This window comes from Daldinia loculata (assembly GCF_022478755.1).
Source record: "Daldinia loculata strain CBS 113971 unplaced genomic scaffold F4817scaffold_106, whole genome shotgun sequence".
NCBI lineage: Eukaryota > Fungi > Ascomycota > Sordariomycetes > Xylariales > Hypoxylaceae > Daldinia > Daldinia loculata.
The window spans coordinates 1-18,585 of record NW_026054960.1 but is presented as its reverse complement, the minus strand read 5'-3'; the positions used below and the strand labels follow the sequence as shown (position 1 = coordinate 18,585).

At 45.1% G+C, this 18,585-nt stretch overlaps 7 protein-coding genes across 7 annotated transcripts; 3 read left to right on the top strand and 4 right to left on the bottom strand.

The window, feature by feature from the left end:
• Positions 1-1,816: 1,816 nt before the first annotated feature.
• F4817DRAFT_354205 (uncharacterized protein) lies at positions 1,817-2,532 on the top strand. The gene has a single exon (XM_049305489.1). The coding sequence runs from the start codon at positions 1,830-1,832 to the stop codon at positions 2,505-2,507; it is 678 nt and encodes a 225-aa protein (XP_049153710.1). The 5' UTR covers positions 1,817-1,829; the 3' UTR covers positions 2,508-2,532.
• A 4,444-nt stretch (positions 2,533-6,976) lies between these two features.
• On the top strand, positions 6,977-9,522 carry F4817DRAFT_20778 (uncharacterized protein). The gene has a single exon (XM_049298655.1). It carries the CDS (start codon positions 7,082-7,084, stop codon positions 8,774-8,776), a length of 1,695 nt encoding a protein of 564 aa, XP_049153709.1. The 5' UTR covers positions 6,977-7,081; the 3' UTR covers positions 8,777-9,522.
• Positions 9,523-10,140: 618 nt separating this feature from the next.
• F4817DRAFT_20769 (uncharacterized protein) lies at positions 10,141-11,315 on the bottom strand. Its single transcript, XM_049298654.1, has 3 exons — positions 10,889-11,315; positions 10,699-10,832; positions 10,141-10,641 (listed from the first exon to the last, which is right to left on the bottom strand). The coding sequence occupies exons 1-3, from the start codon at positions 11,085-11,087 to the stop codon at positions 10,384-10,386; spliced, it is 591 nt and encodes a 196-aa protein (XP_049153708.1). The 5' UTR covers positions 11,088-11,315; the 3' UTR covers positions 10,141-10,383.
• A 229-nt stretch (positions 11,316-11,544) lies between these two features.
• On the bottom strand, positions 11,545-12,716 carry F4817DRAFT_321267 (putative methyltransferase-domain-containing protein; the record flags this gene model as incomplete). Its single annotated transcript, XM_049301272.1, has 2 exons — positions 11,545-12,339; positions 12,465-12,716. 2 exons carry the CDS (start codon positions 12,714-12,716, stop codon positions 11,545-11,547), a joined length of 1,047 nt encoding a protein of 348 aa, XP_049153707.1.
• A 305-nt stretch (positions 12,717-13,021) lies between these two features.
• Positions 13,022-14,191, top strand: F4817DRAFT_354201 (putative 40S ribosomal protein S24). Its single transcript, XM_049305488.1, has 3 exons — positions 13,022-13,352; positions 13,468-13,715; positions 13,789-14,191. The coding sequence occupies exons 1-3, from the start codon at positions 13,270-13,272 to the stop codon at positions 13,866-13,868; spliced, it is 411 nt and encodes a 136-aa protein (XP_049153706.1). The 5' UTR covers positions 13,022-13,269; the 3' UTR covers positions 13,869-14,191.
• Positions 14,169-15,577, bottom strand: F4817DRAFT_354199 (uncharacterized protein). Its single transcript, XM_049305487.1, has one exon. It carries the CDS (start codon positions 14,920-14,922, stop codon positions 14,389-14,391), a length of 534 nt encoding a protein of 177 aa, XP_049153705.1. The 5' UTR covers positions 14,923-15,577; the 3' UTR covers positions 14,169-14,388.
• Positions 15,578-15,748: 171 nt separating this feature from the next.
• Positions 15,749-17,953, bottom strand: F4817DRAFT_354192 (SGF29 tudor-like domain-containing protein). Its single transcript, XM_049305486.1, has 2 exons — positions 17,334-17,953; positions 15,749-17,247 (listed from the first exon to the last, which is right to left on the bottom strand). Exons 1-2 carry the CDS (start codon positions 17,527-17,529, stop codon positions 16,460-16,462), a joined length of 984 nt encoding a protein of 327 aa, XP_049153704.1. The 5' UTR covers positions 17,530-17,953; the 3' UTR covers positions 15,749-16,459.
• Between the last annotated feature and the right edge of the window lie 632 nt (positions 17,954-18,585).

Below are 18,585 nucleotides of genomic sequence, written 5' to 3'. Positions count from 1 at the left end.
TGGGTTTACTAATATGGTTCTAGAGTACATGTATGATTCATCCCTGGACGTAATCGCGCTGCTATCATCAGCAATTAAAATACCACCTAGTAGAGGAACTTTTGTGAATGCTGGCGCAACTTAGCTCAAGGTCATAGATGAGTTCCAGTTGACTCTAGGGCTATTCTAGCTTATTGCATGATTTTGAGACTCTATATGTCAAAGGGAGGTAGTAATCGGACCGCGCCGCCATGTATTAAGCTATCCTGATTTGATCGAAGCCACAGTAAAGAATATTATTCATCTGCTTCCTTTCAGGGTCTCTATCCCCAAGTTCCCGCCTTCTATATACATTTCCCGCACTCAACCCCTAGAATCAAGACCATGCTCCAAAGAAAGAAGTCCAGCAGTGTAGGAACACTTCTATTTACTAAGGGAAAATGAGAAAGTTATGACATAGACTACTCCAAAATGAACGCGTTTTATCCTTAGCAGCTCAATCATCTACTCATAGCTATGAACCCTAACGACTCTATCCTTTAAGGCAGGCGCAAAATATATATCAAGAATTTGAAAAACCAAATCTAGGAATCCCGTTTTGAAGCAAAACTACTGCGTCTTTATTTCCTTTCTCCGATAGGCGGCCAACCCGTATATATAATATTTGATCTGAGGAGAAGACACGAAAGAGCTTAGGTACTCATACGCTACCACCTATAAAGACGAACCCATGAAGGCTACGGATTGGTGCATACGCTTGTTATATCTTACATTTATATCCTAACTGGCCATACCTCCGTGTCTGGGTACCTAATGTTCCATGAATTTAAGAGCCTTAAGCTCATCGCTCAGGCCTACCACTGCGGGCCCTAAATCAACGATTAGCTTGCAGAAGATATTGTAAGGAGTTAACAATCGGGGATTATGGATACATTGAGCGAGAGGCAGTGGCTTTGCTTATAGTATATGAGTGTGTTGATGACTATTTTGACCCATGTCCCTTTTAAGGATAGGGGAATACCCTCCTTATATAGACTTGGCCTAATATCTAGCGGCTCCTCTACGAGGGCAGCCCTATTGATGACGCTAATATATATCAACTACGATACTCTAAATATGCTTCATCGCGTCATATGAGATAGATTAGTAAACCACCCACTGAACTCCTTGCAAGCCCCTAATAGGTGAGCACTATGAATGGCGATTAATTTGGCCCTCTTTGTAATATTTATCGGCCCCCTCGCCAATGAAAAACTATCTAGATACCCAGCGGACATAGGCAATAGTATCGTACCCTGACAGTGATAGCAAACTTCAGTCATCGCTGGAATATTAAGTTAAGATTGATATACCGTGCGGACAATAGTCTCCTTAGTATTTTTTAAACTTGTTTTAAACTATCTTAGGAGAAAACTAAAGAATACTCGAAATGACTAGGTAGTTCTTACTATCAGGCAAAGTTGATAGCTAAAGACCGGCCCTACCTAGATGTCGCTTGTTAGAAAAAGATATGATTCTTAGAGACTCATCCATGGCGTTGAAGCATAAAGGAGGGGGTAGATTCTCATTACATGTGTTATTACTAGAAAAAGCGCCAGGGCACATTAGAACAATAGATGAGGAAATTGTATATGCGCATACCTGGCTATTTGCACGTGTCGACCCCTAGTCATTTTTAGTATGTCCTGATTCAAGCCTAGGTTGACTCGAGGGCTTCATGTCTGTTGAGTCACATGGGGTCGTACTACCAGTGGGATTAGGTTATGATGGAATAGAAATAATCGAGTAGAGTCTTGAATTATAACTACATCAAAGGCAATGTTATAATTCTCGCTAATTATGATTACCGAATGCTCTATTTAGGGGCTTCTAAACATATGTTCTATACTGTTTCTGAAGTACAAGTTGTTCCGTATTTAACTAACGTATTTGTTTATTTGCTAGGTACCCTAGAAGTTTGCCGGTTCGTTCTATTGTGCTCCCGTTGGCCTTATACAACTGGCTTTTCTAATGGATATATCATTTTCTCTAGTGAATTCTTCGAATTAAGAAGCTATTATGGACCATGGACATATCCGCCTGTCGTTGCCCTTCGGATATCACGTGTTGACCGTCTAATGCGAGAATATTCTGGGTACCAAGTGCTCCGAGCCGCTCTCAGTAAGCTATGTGTGACGACGGATATATTATCATTACATGGTCGGGTAGCACACAGCCTCGTTGGTTATCTACTCGTTAGCCAAGGGAAAGGGATGTATTTGGGACGTATTTGGGGTGCTAAGCACGTGGAATTGGCGGCTTATCAACGTATAGCTCGATTTGATCACTCGCAGAAGCCCCCAGGGCCAGCCCTAATGCCAGGCTCTTGTCTCAAGCCACTGTCCACTGGCTGCTACATAGGCGAACGAATAGGAGATCTGAACGCGGATTCGCCACGGCTAATGGAGCCACGTAGAGTCGTGTACACAAATATAGTTGGGGTCCAAACGACTTATAGCCAGAAACTAGTTTGCCGATGCCGTGCATGAGCGGACTCGGCGGGCGCTTGAACCCTTGAACTCGGCATGCGTAGGTTGTAATTTTGGTTCGGTTCGGTTCGTCATTTTCTAAGCGCCGCTCATGCGCAGGGGGGAGGGGGGTGGGGAGGATCACGGACTTCAGGTTGCATCGTAATTATATGTTGCATGCGGAATACGATAGTACATACAGCCTTGCACACATAATCCGGTATGTATGTAGTCCCTGCAGCTTGCATTTCTTATTCAATTCTACATAGTAGATGGAGTAAGGGAGAATCGCTCGTTTGTACTGTGCAATGTAGCACCTCTCGTTCGGGAATAGCTCACTATACTATGTAGCTCTAAGGCGAGTCTTGTTCGTACGTAAGTATAAATCATATTATTGATTGTAGGGAGAAGAAGGATATGTGAGTACCTAATGTATTGCTGTTGGCGTAGTGACGGACGTCGTAAATAAGATATATCACCGTCAGGTCGCTCGGGGTCGCGTGGGTTGTAAGGCTGTATGTACCTACCTCCTAAGGCATGCCGTTTGAAAAGCTGGTCGGTGTTGGACTGACTGGCTCATTAGCCGCGGCTACGTGCGTCCCTCCCCTATATTCGGCGTCAAAATAGATGGTAACTCACGAATATTTAAGGCTGGACTTAGACGCGCTCAAGGTGGATGCTGCTAGACGGTGTTGAGAAGCAGATGTGACCTTTCCCAAACCCGAGGGGTCTTTGAGGCTTGCTCCAAACGTCCGACGTCCGTGGGTCAACATCCATGGACCTTGATTCTGAAGTGTACGTATGGAGTACGGATTCGTATGTATGAAGCTTACCATTTTTCCCCACTGGGTGGTGGGACTGTGAGTGAACGTCTCAGATGGTTTTAGCAACTGGATAGCTGGGGCACATTGACCCGGGTTCTGGGGCTGTGGCTCATGGGGAGCGGGCTGCATCGCGTTGATCTTTATTCCTCATCCATCAGGAAGACCTACGTGGTTTAATGTCGATCACTGCTATTGAACCAGTGACGCAATGTATTTACGTCTATTATATAGATATCTACGTAGATATATATATTAGGATTCTAGAATATAGGTGTTAATATATGAGGCCGAATCTTGTCGACCTCAAAAGTCGGGATGTCTAGTTCTAAGTTCCATTTCACATGCCTGCCGCGTTGTTGGTCAATGACCTGAGTCAGACCTTTCTGTTCAAGTTACAATTGTGACTGTAGTTGTAAATGTCTTGATATGCTATCGTGTATGTCGTCGTGGTCAGACTAGCTTAGTGAGATTTAGAGGAATCTTGTCTGCCTAGGTGAGCCGGTAAGTTACGAAGGTAATCCGTGTACGGATTACTGTGTAAGGATACTACATATGTAGGTTAGGTATGTTCGGATGATGAATACTGCTGCAGCCATGACTCCATGTCTCCATGATGGTGGGCTGGGTTTCAGGCACATGAAACAACCATGCAAGCATGGGCAGTGGTCGATCACAGGGGTTTAATCTCCCCATACAGAGACCATACAGGAAGCATACAGGGAAAAGATCCTTTCGAGTCCAAATCCGGACGATGACAGGGCTCAGTCAAGCCCAGTTTGCCTGCTCACGAGATCCTTCTGGCATTCTCGTCTCTTCTTTTTTCCCTCGCATCTGTGTCTACGTATCTGCGCCTCTTCGTTATAGAAGTTGAATAGAATGAAGCATCGATGTTTGGAGGCGACATAGAAGCTCAAGTATCTTGAACTGTCCTAACTTTATAAGGGTCTGTAATACATATTGCATAGGTACCTAGGTAGGTATTGAGTATATCTTAAGTACCTACCTAAAGGTAGCTAACTAAACATAAATATCAGCTGAAAAACCTTGAACATAACAAGGTACCTGGTACCTATCGAATGTCGGACCATTAATACAAGTAATTGGTCGATGCGAAGGCGATAAAAGGAATGCTTACCAGGAACCCGATCGGGAATGCCTGCAAGATATACATAAGTACACTAACGGCGAAGATAAAATGGCAGCGCTATAGAACTGCTAATCTTTTTCTTTTTTCTTTTTTTCTTTTCTCGTCTCTATCGTAGAGGCAGAGGTGGTTAAAGTCTTCGGTTACACCATGTTTTGTACCTTTATCCTAGCTATGATTTTGTGCACATACATGTACCGAGATGTTATAATATAAAACCGGGTCCTGAAAGCTGCAAGAAACAGCTTGGGACTTTTAAACAGCTTGGTTAAATTTTCCTTTTGGTCCCCCTTTTAGGAGGGGATACTCACTTCTGGTTGGTTAATTCTTAATCCCCGCGATGAAAGACTAAAAATCCCTTTCAGCCACTAGTAGCTCATCTATCCTGGCAGGTCTGAGTAGGGTGGTACCACTTTTAAACTGTGCTGGCTGTCACACCACACTCTTTTTACATAGATCTACATACACGTATAACACTGTATTGCACTGTACCTTCTGACCTGCTAAACTAAAAAAAATCGGTATGCATTTTTCTCAATTCGAAGTGCTACTTTTGTCGAAGAGATGTATATTTACATATGTAGGTGTATTCTGATCTTTTCATTATGAGAACAAGTCTCTTCTCCAACTATATAGGTGCATACATTATTACATCTTGATATACCTAGGTAGGCAGCTGTGATATAAGTAGGTACGTCAGCATACATACCGTCAAGTACCTAGTAGAAGGGGCAGTTTCCCCGGCATGGATATACGTACATACATGTATGTACCTAATGTATATCAGGCGCGGTGCCTGCTATCCTAAATCGGGTTCTGGATTAGTGGTCAATGGTCAATTTGGTGCTTTGGATCCACCATCTTAACTCGCTAGCATCCACCACCGCGGCAAAATTGAGCCCCTGCAGCCAATCATCGATGCTCTTTTCGACTCATCGACCAATTTAGGTCGGTAGGTATACAGTGCAAATACTTTCTTATCACTATACGAAGACGAATAGGATGTCCTAATGTCCTCAGTAGGAACCCACAGTCCACAGTTCCAGACAGCAAAGTGCAGCGTGCTTGCATTCGTTGGCCCGACCTGCCCACCCGCCAAAAACCCACTGCAGCAATTTTCACTTTTCCCACTCCTCCTGCAGACCAGGCACAAGTATCTTTCCCTTTCATCCACCACACTCTCAACTTTTTTGTCCATCTTCTCTTTCTTCCTCCCCTCCTTATCTCCCCCTATCGCATCTCGCCCTTCCTTTATTCTCTCTCTCTATCCTGTTGGTTCCTAATCCTCCTCGAGGTTTCCCATTTTTTGTGTTCGCGCGCAATCCAATTACTATCCGTCGTAGGCTTGCCCTTCGTCGTTGCGTCAAGAGGAGAGGCAGTTCCTACATCGCGTTATCTCGAGAAGACGACAATTTGCCACCATCATCGCCAGCTTAGTATTTTTTTCACAGGATTAAGGGAAAAGAAGAGGAAGAAAGTAAAAAAAAGAAAGATAGAAGAGCCGGAAGACCCGATCGATTTATTCGACTCCTTAATCATTGTACAAATTACCGAAGTTTTCTTTTCTCGCCGTTTTCGATTCGAATCGCCTTTACCGTATACCTTATACTTGACTGATCATAATATCGTCCTTCCCAACTACGTCAACCCGATAGCAAGAAACTGTGAACGGCACACGTTTAGGAGAAGTAAAAGTCACCCGCAAGGTTAAGATTGTTTAGAGTGGTTGCATTAGACATCCTCTCAGTTCTTTCGTCAAGAGTCCCTAGAAACAAGGAACTCTTTCCCGTCCCAAGGTACTTCCGCAAAGATCAACGCCCAAGAACAAAGCCCTGGGTGCTACAAATCGACACTGTCAACCTTCAGGATCAGGATTCGGCCTGCCAGCGTGACGCTGCTCTCGGACGAGTCAAGCCAACAAAGAAAGCTCCAGCCTTAGGTAGTCTTTTCTACCTTGTCCCCTGCGTAATTTCGAGGCCGCGATTCCTCTATCCCGTCCTTTGCACCGACTTCTGTTCATTGCCTTGTCTCTGACCCGGATCAATTGGGAAACCTCATTCGGACAATCTTCAACCTTTCTCCTTCTTGGCTTAGCTACGCAGCTTCCTGTCATTAGCATCGTCTGTCGCTCATTCGGACACGACCACGGATTAGTTTAATAATTATTCCCCAAAGAGACAAAACAACTCCACGACAGCCGTATCTACTCGTATCCATCTTCTGCTTCTTGTCTACAGTTTTCCATCACCAGCATCAGCACAATTGTCTTGGTTTTGTTGGATTCTGCTCGGCGAGCCGCGTTTGATACGACATCCTTCCCAATTGCTACATCATTAGCCATTGCGCCGATTGTCTGGCTACACACCACGCAATCGCAATCGACGTTATCGACAGTCCCGACAATTCCGCATCGCATTAATCAGCCCTGTCTGGATCACATTTATTCCCATCAATCTACTTTGTTGTAATATCATATTGGACGCCCTGTTATTCCGGAGGCGATCATCCATTCCTTATTAGATTTCACTTCTAATTACTCTCACCGTCGCTTGGATTCGGATCTTGCATCTCGACTCCCTGAAACAGCTATTCCGTTGATAGATCACAGCGTTGCTTATAATTTGAGTATGGACACCGGCGGTCTTGCTCAAATGTCACACAACGGTTTCACTTCGCCAACCGGTTTGGGCATGCCCACCGGAGGGCTTGCTTCACGCCGCGGTGGCGGCCAGAATATTAAACCTTTGTCCTTCGAGTCTATGAAGACTCCCACTGATCCCAAGGATAACGGAGTTTCCACTCCGCGAACCAGCCGATCTCACCTGCTTGCGGGTCTTAGGACGGCTCCAAAGTCGGCTACCGCAACTTCTTTTGCCGCTGAGCCAACTTCCACTATCCCGCATACCCGTGTACATGGCAGGGATGGTGCTGGAAACATGTATGGTGGCCAGGACGGCATGTATGGCGGACCTAAGACGTCACTCCCCCGTCTTGCGACCCAGCAGCAGAGCTACAACCCGATGATGAGCTCTAGTCAGCAGCATTATACTGCCGAGCAGATCCTAGCACCCCCTGAGCTTCATCTTGATGAGCAAGTCCAAGATCAAATGGATCCTTCGCTCTATGCTCAGCTGGTAGCGACCAATATGTACCTAGCCCAGCAGCAGCAGCGATTGCAGCAACAGTTGCTTAGTGTTCAGGCTGCAGCTCAGCAGTTCCAGGCAATGAGCCTCAGCGGACAGTCAGTGTTGCAGCAGCAGATGGCCCTGCAGAATCTGTACCAACAACAGCAGCAGCTTAAGAATTTGCAGCAGTCGATGGCTAACCCCATGCAAGTTCAGCAGAGCCTCTTCCCCTATTATGACGCCGCCGGCCAGCAAATGTTCTACGTTAACCAGAACACTACTCAGATGAGGAACGTCGGCAATTATGTGGACCGCACTCCTGGTACTCCTCAGGGTTATAATCACTCGCAGGCAAACAACGGCACCCCCCGTGTTCAGGTTTCGCCGCCTCCCATGGAGAGCACCCCGCCTACCTACCGAACTACCTCGCCCCCGAAGAAGGTAGAAATAATCGCGGAACCTACACCCCTACCACCTCCATCTGCCAATGCCTTCCGTCGCGGCCATAAGAAGTCATCCTCCCTCGCGAATGGAAATAAGGGTCTGTCACTGTCGATGGATGATGGCCCTAAGTCGGCTGGCCCCAAGACGGCCTCCTTCCCGCTTACTCCCATGACTAATGGTGGCTATGGCCCTGGCCAAGGTCGTGCTGGAGAGCACCCTATCCGTCAGCCTCGCGGTCCTCCCGCACTTGATGAGCTTAGGGCGAAGCCTACTGCCAAGCACGAAGGCAGCAAGAACTTCGCTCAGCGAACTCGCCGCTCTGCTGTTCACAATCTTGTGAAGGCCGGGATGGTTAGGCGCAAGGGTACGGGTAGTAGCTGCGGAAGCATGAGCCCCGTATCCGAGAGTGCGGAGGAAGTTTGCACGCCTTTGACTGATAACGAGTCCGACTCTGGGCGTAGTGGCTCAGGCAGCCTCTCAGGCGATGCAGAGCCCAGTCTTGCTAGTTCCAGGACTTCCACAAGTGGCAGTTGGGGAGCTATTGGCTCCGACCGCCCTGGCTCGCGCCAGAAGTCGCGGAAAAGTGTTGATAGCCTGTCCAGTGGCGGTGATAGCGAGGGTAGCTTTGCGAGTGTGTTCAAAAACGGTTCTCAGCGCTCTAGTAAGACCGAGTCGATCGACGGTCAGCGAAAAGCGCCCATGCTCGTACTCACCAGCGCCGAGAAGCGCAAGGGTGGTGTTGTCGTAGCTTAGGGTGCAGCCGGCCTCAAATTTTCACGTAATAATGATCGCATGCTCCCAACGTCTTTGTCTTTTCATGAACGTCGCGACGGAGTGGTAGAGCCCTCTAAGCAGAGATTACGCACGAATGGACGGGACTAGGTTGGAGAACAGAATGGCCATTTCCTTTCGCGATTTGATTTTGGAGGGCGCTGGTAACTGGGTTAAGGGATGGCAGCATTCTGAGCTGTTGATTTCTATTTGCAATACCGAGGATCCCTTGGCTGGCATCCAGCAGTACACTTCTTCGAGGGGACAGAGCGGCTTGGAGAGAAAACCCTGTTGGTGGGATTCTTTTGCTGTTTATACTTCATGTCATTCTCTCGCACAAACCACACGTTTATTCGCTTCTAAATACGTTGAGTGTGGAGGAGGGACCTCACGGAGGGAACATCTCACTTACGATTCTTGTGGATGCTTATTCCCTAGAAAGCTGTGTAGGCTGGAGCTTAGCTTTGTGGTCGGGACACCTATCGATAGACTCATGCCTGACTCTAGATAGTGATCAATGGCTCAATTATAATTATATGCCAAGCCTATTTTGTTCGGTATCGTTTCTGACGTCTTGCCTACCTAACCTACGTAATACTTCATAGAACCTGAATATAACCCCTTTTCCCACACTGACCCATAGTTCTACCTACTCAGATGACCTTATGATTTACACGTTCAGTCTAGGTTAAGATGAGGCCGCTAATTGACCACTACCTTGACGTCGGATATCTCTAATCTCATATTGAGTAGTAGTGCCCTGTCTCAACTTGTATCCTGTTACTTATTAGTACCTAGAACCCTCTATACGTTTGGTACCTAGGAGTATCTCTACTTTTCCCAAGCCCCCTATTCGCTGGGATAGTACGCTTTAGCCTTACTAAGAGGATAGCTAGCTCTCTCGTTAGACGAGATATTCGCGAATTACTAAGGAGGGCCCCAGTCCTCTCCAGAGATGACGGCATGCTGGACGGCTAAGAGGGCTTAAAAAGTCTTCTTTGATAGCATTCATCCCGCAGGCCATAGCCGAAGCTTCGAGGTCTGAAGTGCTTCTCTACTGGATCAACTACTAGTGATAGCGTAGAAAAGGCGGTTCATCACGACACTGTTGTCTTTAGGAAGATGCAAGACTACGCTATAAAATTATTTCATAGCCAACTAATAGTGAGGATAGGGAATTCGACTTTTGTGATTATGAATGTTGGAGTCCAGTGGTCCCTGCTTTATACGGCGTTAGTAAGGTCGTGTTCTTAACAGTTGTTTAGCAATAGTCTTGAGGTAGGATTTAAGTATCCGATAGATACCCATCCGCCTTCAGGCATCATGTTATTGATTGTAGACTTAAGTCTAAGTTTCTAGTATTTATTTATTTATTTATCTACCTATGTAGATGCTGATAAGATACTAGTAGTTTTAAGATGCAGCTGGTATGAACCCCTTGTACATACCCAACTAAGTACCTAGGTAGGTAATGTCTATCGTGTTATATCACCCAATGTTGATTTGCTTGCTGTACACTCCTGCTTGCATTACAAGAATATTGACAACCACCATCGTTAAATCGTAGAATATACCCTTATTTTGGGGTCTTACAAAGTCCCTTGGGTGCTAATTTGCGGTTCTTTCTGCTTCTGCTTCCCTTTATTCTGTGTATTGGCTTCTGGGTCCTCCAACTTTGTTCTAATCCGCCGCCCGCGATGGATTAAGAAGGCAACCAAGGCTAGTAGAAGAAAAATTCCACCAAGGGTTGAACCTATACTAATCCCTGTTGTGGCGCTGGATGCTAATCCATCATCGCCCTGGTTGACGGTAGAATTTTTGCCACTAATATCCCTAGGGGTGTTATTCTGCCAACCATATTATTAGGCGGAGGTAGTGAGAAGAGTTTGAAAATATATCATTACCTGTAGAAAGCCGCCAGGGAGTGATAGCTTGGGCGATTCATCCGTACACCAGCCATCGCTAATGTAGAAGACGTAATCACCCGGGGTAAGATCGATTCCGGGTGTCAACATAAATGTATTGTTGCCTTCATATCCTATATTTCTGTGAGTATCTATAAACTTTTACAACTGCTGGGGGAAGCTCTAATACTTTTAGCGACCTCACCAGTCCACATGAGTCCCTCAGTTGTAAACTTGGCTAGGTCGATATTGACCAAGTCGACAGTGCCTATCCACGTGAGAATCAACGTCTTTCCATACTCGAAATCCCATGTATGTGTCGTGAAGCGGACTCCAGCCCGGCATTCCATCACCGGTGTTGGCAAGGCGAATGATTTTCTGAATAGCATCACTATTGGCTTACGCCAGAAGGTGTATTTCGCTAATATATGAGACGGAGAGGGAAAAAGGATAGAAGTAAGAGATTCCCCCAGGGACCCGTCTGTCAACCCGTATATTGAATGGCATATTTTCCTAGGACTTACCTCTGTAGTGTATGACAGTGCTTCATCCCGTGTTATGGTGTTTGTATGGCGTTTATGTTGCACACGTGTTACGGACGGAAGCGGGCAGCCTTATCCAGGAGGCTTGGTGTTACTTACCAAGAGATCACAAGGTGATTTGGAATCTTGATGAAAATACCTAGGCATTGTTGCTGGTACTTGGACGTTTGCACTGATGATAACTGAAGGTTTTTAATTATCGAAGTCCCACGAGAGCCCTCTTTAGCCCCTTCATCTATATTGTTATCCTAGAGCTCGATGAATGTAGTATAATCAGGAAGTGTGATTATCATAGCATCGAGTTTCAAGAACTCAATAACTTTTGTATTCTGCATATCTTAATAGGCACTTGGTCGCTGTAAAATGGACCTCGCTGGTCTTGTCTGCATGGAAGCTTAAAGTCAACTTCTTCGACGTTGAAATATCTCTTTTGGCAGACATCAAGGAAGGCTTTGAACGTGTCTTGGTTCCTTTCGGTAGCGGCAATGAGAATTATAACATGCGGAAACATTCCCGCCAATTCTTCTAATGTTCCAACGAGAGCCGGGATGACGCTCTTGTCATAGGTTATATCCGCGCCAAGGACCACATCAATCGGCATGCCGCCGTTCCAGTATTGGTCTTCTGTTCCCACAAGAGCATGGCCCCATTTAATATCCATTGCCCGGATTTGCTTTGAGTCTTGGAGGCCGTTTAAAAAGAAGTTCTCGGGAAGGTTTGCCACAACCTCATCAGAACCGTCTGAGGCAATAGTTAAAGTAGAAGTGAGAAATCTAGCACACAATACGGATAGGTATCCGGTCCCTGATCCTAACTCTAAAACTCGCTTCCCTCGAATAAGCGACGGGTTTGCGCAGAGAAATTGCCCCAAGTGAAGGGAGGCTTCCCAAGTACGCAAACCGGTGGTCCCCGAAGCAGAGATGAGATTGCGCGACTCGAGCAGTGTGATCTGAGGTGGAATTTGGGTAACATTATCACGACTGTCAAGTAGAGATAGACTATACGTCACATATGATTTCTGCTGAGCAGCAGTGGTTTCGGAGGGTAATGGGTGTACTAGGAGACAAGAGAGCGTATTCATCAAGTCGTCCGAAACCCCCTAAGGAATTGGGTTATCAACCATGGCTACATGGCAAGAGATATGAACTATAGAAGGTATATATATATATTATATATATAGGTATAATGGAATAAATAAATCATATAAGAGATGGTTTTCCTTACGTGACGATCCCAGTCCTCGATACTCGCTTCGATCCTCGACGTGAGCTCCTTAAGGACTCGTAGCTGGTATCTCCGAGGAGGGGGATAAGCAAGAGCGTCATCAGAAAAGATGCGGCGGTATATAGTATCTTGGATATCTGCGTCTTGCAGGAGTGCAGGTGGAGGATAGTCAAGATCTTTTTCTAATTGAACGTACTGAGAACAGAAGCGGTCGATGGTATCAGCTTTCAGCTCGTGTTCTTTTACTGGCATGTTCAAAGGGTCCACAAGTTTCAAGCTCTTCGAACGGGTAAAATTTTTGGAATCTCAGGACAATACTGAGTCAAATGGTTTACTTAGTCTTCGCGGAGTTGAAGTTGGTGATGTTGCGATGTTGCGGTGTTGCGGTGTTGCGATGTTGCGGTGTTGCGATGCTGCGATGCTGGAAATAGACTTGAATTACATGTACCTAGGTACCATACACTACGTGGCTGAGATGGGCGGTGTGGCTGTGCGAAATACCTTAGGGTTTTAACCTCGCGTATGGGTCTTGCCCTGTGCACAACTTAAAGCAAAAAAGAAAGCAGAAAGCAGAAAGCGCAGGTCGGGAATTTATTCGGACCGGGTCTTAGCCCCAATCACACACAATCAACAATCCACCAATCCACCAATCCACCCACTTTCGGCTAACGAATTTTTGTGAAGGCCTTTCCACCCTGCGCACCTCAACCCGAATACTAATCCAGCAGCAACATCAACGCCAACCTTCCCATTTGGACAGATCGTTTCTTCGACTCCCCCTTCGATCCGTCATTAAATCGCGAAGATGGCTGACTCCGAGACCCCCGTCACGTTGCGAACTCGCAAGTTCATCCGCAACCCTCTCCTCGGTCGCAAGCAGATGGTCGTGTACGTTGCATCCCACTTCGATAATAATAAATAAAGAATACCGTCTATTCGATGGAAATATCACGATCGAGGATGTGAGAAATAGTCGAACACGACCGAAACTAACAGATCATAGTGACATCCTGCACCCCGGCCGAGCCAACATCTCCAAGGACCAGCTCCGAGACAAGCTATCCACCATGTACAAGGCACAGAAGGACCAGGTCTCCGTCTTTGGTCTGCGAACAAAATTCGGTGGCGGCAAGACCACTGGATTCGCTCTAGTCTACGATTCCCCCGAGGCCATGAAGAAGTTTGAGCCCCAGTACCGACTGGTTCGTGTCGGCCTGGCCACCAAGCCTGAGAGAGCGTCAAGACAGCAACGTACGTTTCTATATCTGGAGGACTGATGGAATGAATGCATTCGATATAAATGGAAATGCTAACAACTATACAGGCAAGCAGCGCAAGAACCGACAGAAGACCCTACGGGGTACCGCCAAGGTCAAGGGTGCCAAGGCGAAGAAGGAGAAATAGACGATGGGCTTCTAGGTGTTCTGGTCTGGTCTTTGCGGAGTGGGATTTGGCTCGGCTTCGGCACTGGCTCTGTGCATTATACGCGAAAATGCATCTCTGCATCCTACATACTAGTTCTCGACGCGGTACTAGTGAACTTTCCTCGAGGCGTGACGGAATGAATTTAAGGATTTCCCCTACGATAGCATAAATCAAGGAGTTGTCATGGCAATACCCATTTCTAGCTCATGTTTCTGGTTCATACGTGACTTATTCGCACGAGATCGTACGAGATCTGCTAATGGTCATCTGCTAATAATGTTTTTTTTTTTTTTTTTTTTTTTTTTTTTTTACTATCATAGTAACTACTAACTCTATAACTATCGATTCCTGAACGCCTCTGTTTTCCTAGGTATCTAATAATCGCAAAGCGTCCCAGACATATCATGATCATATTTCGTAAGTCATTAGGTTAAGAGGTATCTCTGCCCATACCCAAAAGGAAAGAAAGAAAAAATATACAAGGGACTTCACTTAGATGTCAAAGCCCGAGTACCAAGCCGCCAGCGACGATACCAGCCACGACGCCAGCGCGTAAAGCCACCTGCCCACTACCTTCGCATCGGATCCCGCTCGCTCCAGCGTCTAATATAGGTTCATGCCAGCCGCAGTGCGTTTCTAAAGGAAAGGTTACGCAGCTATAGTATGTAGTCTGCACATACTTGACACCTATTTCGTGGAAATTAGCCCCTGGTGGTGGTAATTCGGGCGAGGGCGTAATCTCAGGGTCGATTGTGGTCTGAGTTGATATAGATGTGGACGTAGGCGCATCGAGTGGTAAAGTAGTACACCTGCTCTTAGCAGCGCCAGCGCTCGTCGGCCGCGGTGTAGGACTTGACGTATTAAGCTGGACCGAGGGTATGCTACTTGGTACTATTGTCATAACTGATGGTATTGTCGCCAACGTTGTCGTTGTCGAAGGCGAACTGAGGCTTGAAGGTATAGCGGTTCGCGGTGTTTTCCGGCTAGCCTCAGCAAAGCTCAGCAGGGCTATTAGAGTAACGATTGCCAGCATCTTGATGGATATGAATCTTCAGCGCCGTCTATGCTCCTACTAAGAGATTCTTGTTTCCGCTAATAATAATGGCTCAGTTTCAAGGAATAGGATAGCTGAGATGGATTATATGTGCAGGATGAGAACAATACGCAAGGCGTGAGACCAGCTCAGTGTATGAATAAAATGTACCTATAAACTAAAAGGTAGAATTAAGAAGAATGAAGAATGAAGAATGCCTAAGAAGTCGTTGCGGATCTAAGAAGTTGTTGCAGATAGATAAACAAAGAGAGAAAGAACAGCGAGCAGAATCGAAGACGGATTGAATGAAACTAAATGCAATTCATACTGCCTCGAACTTCCAGAATCATCAACTCGTACATCGTACATCTACCCGTCATGTCCGCCTTCGTGATGCAAGCCAACATGTTGGTGTTAGTCAGAGGCACGCATGCACGTTGACGAAAGGAATAATGCAGTTAGGTCTGGTAACTAGGTACATGTATTGGACGATGTATCACTTTAGATCAAGCCTAAAAGGGATCCCTCCATTTATCCTGCATGTTTTGGGGAAGTTATTTGGCTATCTATCATCTGTAAGAAATAACTTCCCTCCTTGGCAGAGCAGAGAAAAGCTTCCAGATGGCAAACACGGCACGTCCTCCATCCTCGTGTGTTAGAGGCTGACGGACAAGCTTACAAACGGCTGGCTACTTGGCCATGACGAAGGAAACCCCCTGACAGGTGGAGGCTTGTCGCGGATGTGAACTGCATTGGATGGGATAGAGAGATATGATTGGCGCGTTGTATTGTTGTATATGCACTGATCCAGGGTCAAGTAATACCCCTTACCTTTTCCCCTCCTTCGATGGAAATGCACTGCATACCTATCTATAAGTGATATCTTAGATCTATAAGCCCGTATTGAGATTTGATATGTTAATAGCGACACAGCTAACGATTTGGGATTATATCCTTGCTGTTCAACTCATTGGGTTCGACCTCTTTCAGCTTAAGGCTAGCTGTTACTTGGCAGGCTACTGAATCGTCAGAAAGACACCAGACTATGGGGTCTAATTCAACCTGAATCACAAAATTCATCCTTTACCTACCCACCTGATGGGTTGGGTGTTATCATGGCCAAGAAGCGTTTCAAGTTGTTAAACTTGAGTCGTAGATCTGATTATATGGTGTTGCGACTTACACCTAGTAAGCATGTATCATGACCCTTACAAGTCGAAGTTCAAATCAAATCCGTCTCTTTAGTGGTAATATATTCTTCCAGCCTGAATACGTTGTAAAAGGCAGTATATACAAAAGGGAACATCAGAAGCCTACTAGTTCAATAATTAGGTATGTTTGAGTATACGATGCCATTTTATCGCCCAAGTAAACATCAAGATAAAATCCGAATTCAACCCGCATACCCCATTCGTAGACTAACTACAGAATCATATAAAAATTGAATTCCTGAAGAACCAGTAACTCCAGATCGGGCCCCATCCGATCAGCCTGGACTCCTAACCTTAATCAATCAATCTAGCAAAACTCGCTCTTCTCAACCTCGATATTCCACAACGTGTCGACGGATGACGGCTTGCATTGTATTGCTGCTCTCCTCGCCCTCAAATTTCAAGTTAACCTTCCCGTCGCCATCCATCCCCATAACCTCGGCTTTGTAGAACGTGGTAGTATTGGGATAAAGCGCCAGCACCGTCTTACCCGTCTCCAATGGCGGCAGCACAGTCCCTTCTCTAGGGATAAGGATCATGCTGCTAGCGTAAGTTCGGAAATCTTTTTGGTGACCATTCTCGTCCACGTCGGCGTCGAGAACCCTGTACCGCCTCGTCTTTCCGTCGCCGCGCACATCCTGGACGATGCCTAGAATCCAGTCCGTCTGCTCGTTACTTACGGGCTTCGGCTTGAAAGCGACCTCATCGTCTTTGGCGAATGTCTGCTTGGTACGGATGGAGTTAGAAGAGGGTCCGGCTTGCGGTTCGGCGCTCCCCGCCTTGGTTGCCGGAGTAGAACGATCCCTAGGGGGGACTGAGTCACGGTCACCCTTGTTATTATTATTTATACGGCGTATGGTGGGGTTTGGAGACGGGACGGACGACTCGCCAGATCCGTCAAAGTCATATAGAGAAGAGGCAGCAGCGGCTGACTCCTTAGCCCGCTGGACTCTCGAGGTGTTTACCTCTTGCTGCTCCTCCTTGGCCTTCTGCACGGCACGTAGTACCTTGAGTTTTTCGATTGTTTCGACGATGGCTTGACTAGCGATTTCATTGGCCTTTACACCCTTACGGTAGAAGTCATCGAGTGTATTATAGTCTTCTACAGTGAGGACTAATGAGAAGTATCAGATTACTTTGGTTATGCTTAATGAAACAAAGACTTTGATAGATGGAAGACGGGGCGGAAATGGGACTCACCGCCTTTGGTCCTCTTCTCGGCCATGAGCTTCTCCTGGTCGCGAATCTTGTTGACGTTGGAACTGCTGTCATTGAAGGCATTGGTGATAGCAGTGCCTTTGTCCTTGATGTCTTTCCACATGGGCAATTCCTCGCCGTGCTCGCCGATCTCGCTGTTCCGATTTGGACCTCTTCGCTGATTCCCTCGTGAAGACATCTCGGTGATGTTTTTATTACCTTATCTTAGGTACCTAAGGTAGGTCTTATGATAGTGGTTAATTATGATATGAGATGGTGAGATGGTGAGATGAGGAATGAGGAATGAGGAATGAAGAATGAAGAATGAAGGACGAGGAACAAGAACTGAGTGATAGGGTGCCAGGTACAAGTTCAAATCAAGATTAGATATAAGCTTTTAATCGTGAAGGGGAAGTTAAAAGAAGCATTAGAAGCATTAGAAGTGCTTGGATATATTTGTTTCATGGCATGTCTGAGTATAGCCATCTTAAGTTTGAATATGAACTGAGTAAATGAAGCTGCGCCTCTGTCGACGAACCACCAATGGTTCCATCCATCCATCCATGGATGTTTAGAGTTTGTGGCTTGTGGATTGTGGCTTGTAGCTTAGGTACCTAGGTACATCTCCTTTTTCAGGCACCTCCCGATACCTAGTACAAGCTTCGCGGGGTAACTCCCCCGCACCTTAAGCTTTACCTACATATGTTAACTGCGTACCTACCATAGTGGCAAAAGGTGGTTTTGAAAAACAGTTCCTTAATAGAGTACCGTACTTCTTATATACATTATTTATTAAAAAAGTAACGTTATTTCTTAAATAATCGTTACCTAAACAACTACCGTTTTTCTTTTAAAAATCGTTTTTTTTTTAAAAATCGTTTTTCTTTTAAAAATTATTTTTTATTAAACATTATTATTATAATAAAAATTAAATTTATTAAAAAAATTATTTTAATTATATAAATTATTATTAAAATATTATAAACTTTTAACTTATTTTTATTAATATTATAATTAATAAACTTTTTATTTTATATAAATTATACTTAAACCATTAATTAAAATTAAATATAATTTAATTAATTTAATAACTATAATTTTAATAATAAATAATTTATTAATTAATTTTTATAAAATATTTAAATTAATAAATTTATTACAAATATTAATATAATATAAAAATATAATAATTATAAAAATATATTATTTAATATAAATATTAAATAAAAAAATATAATTAATATAAATAAAATTA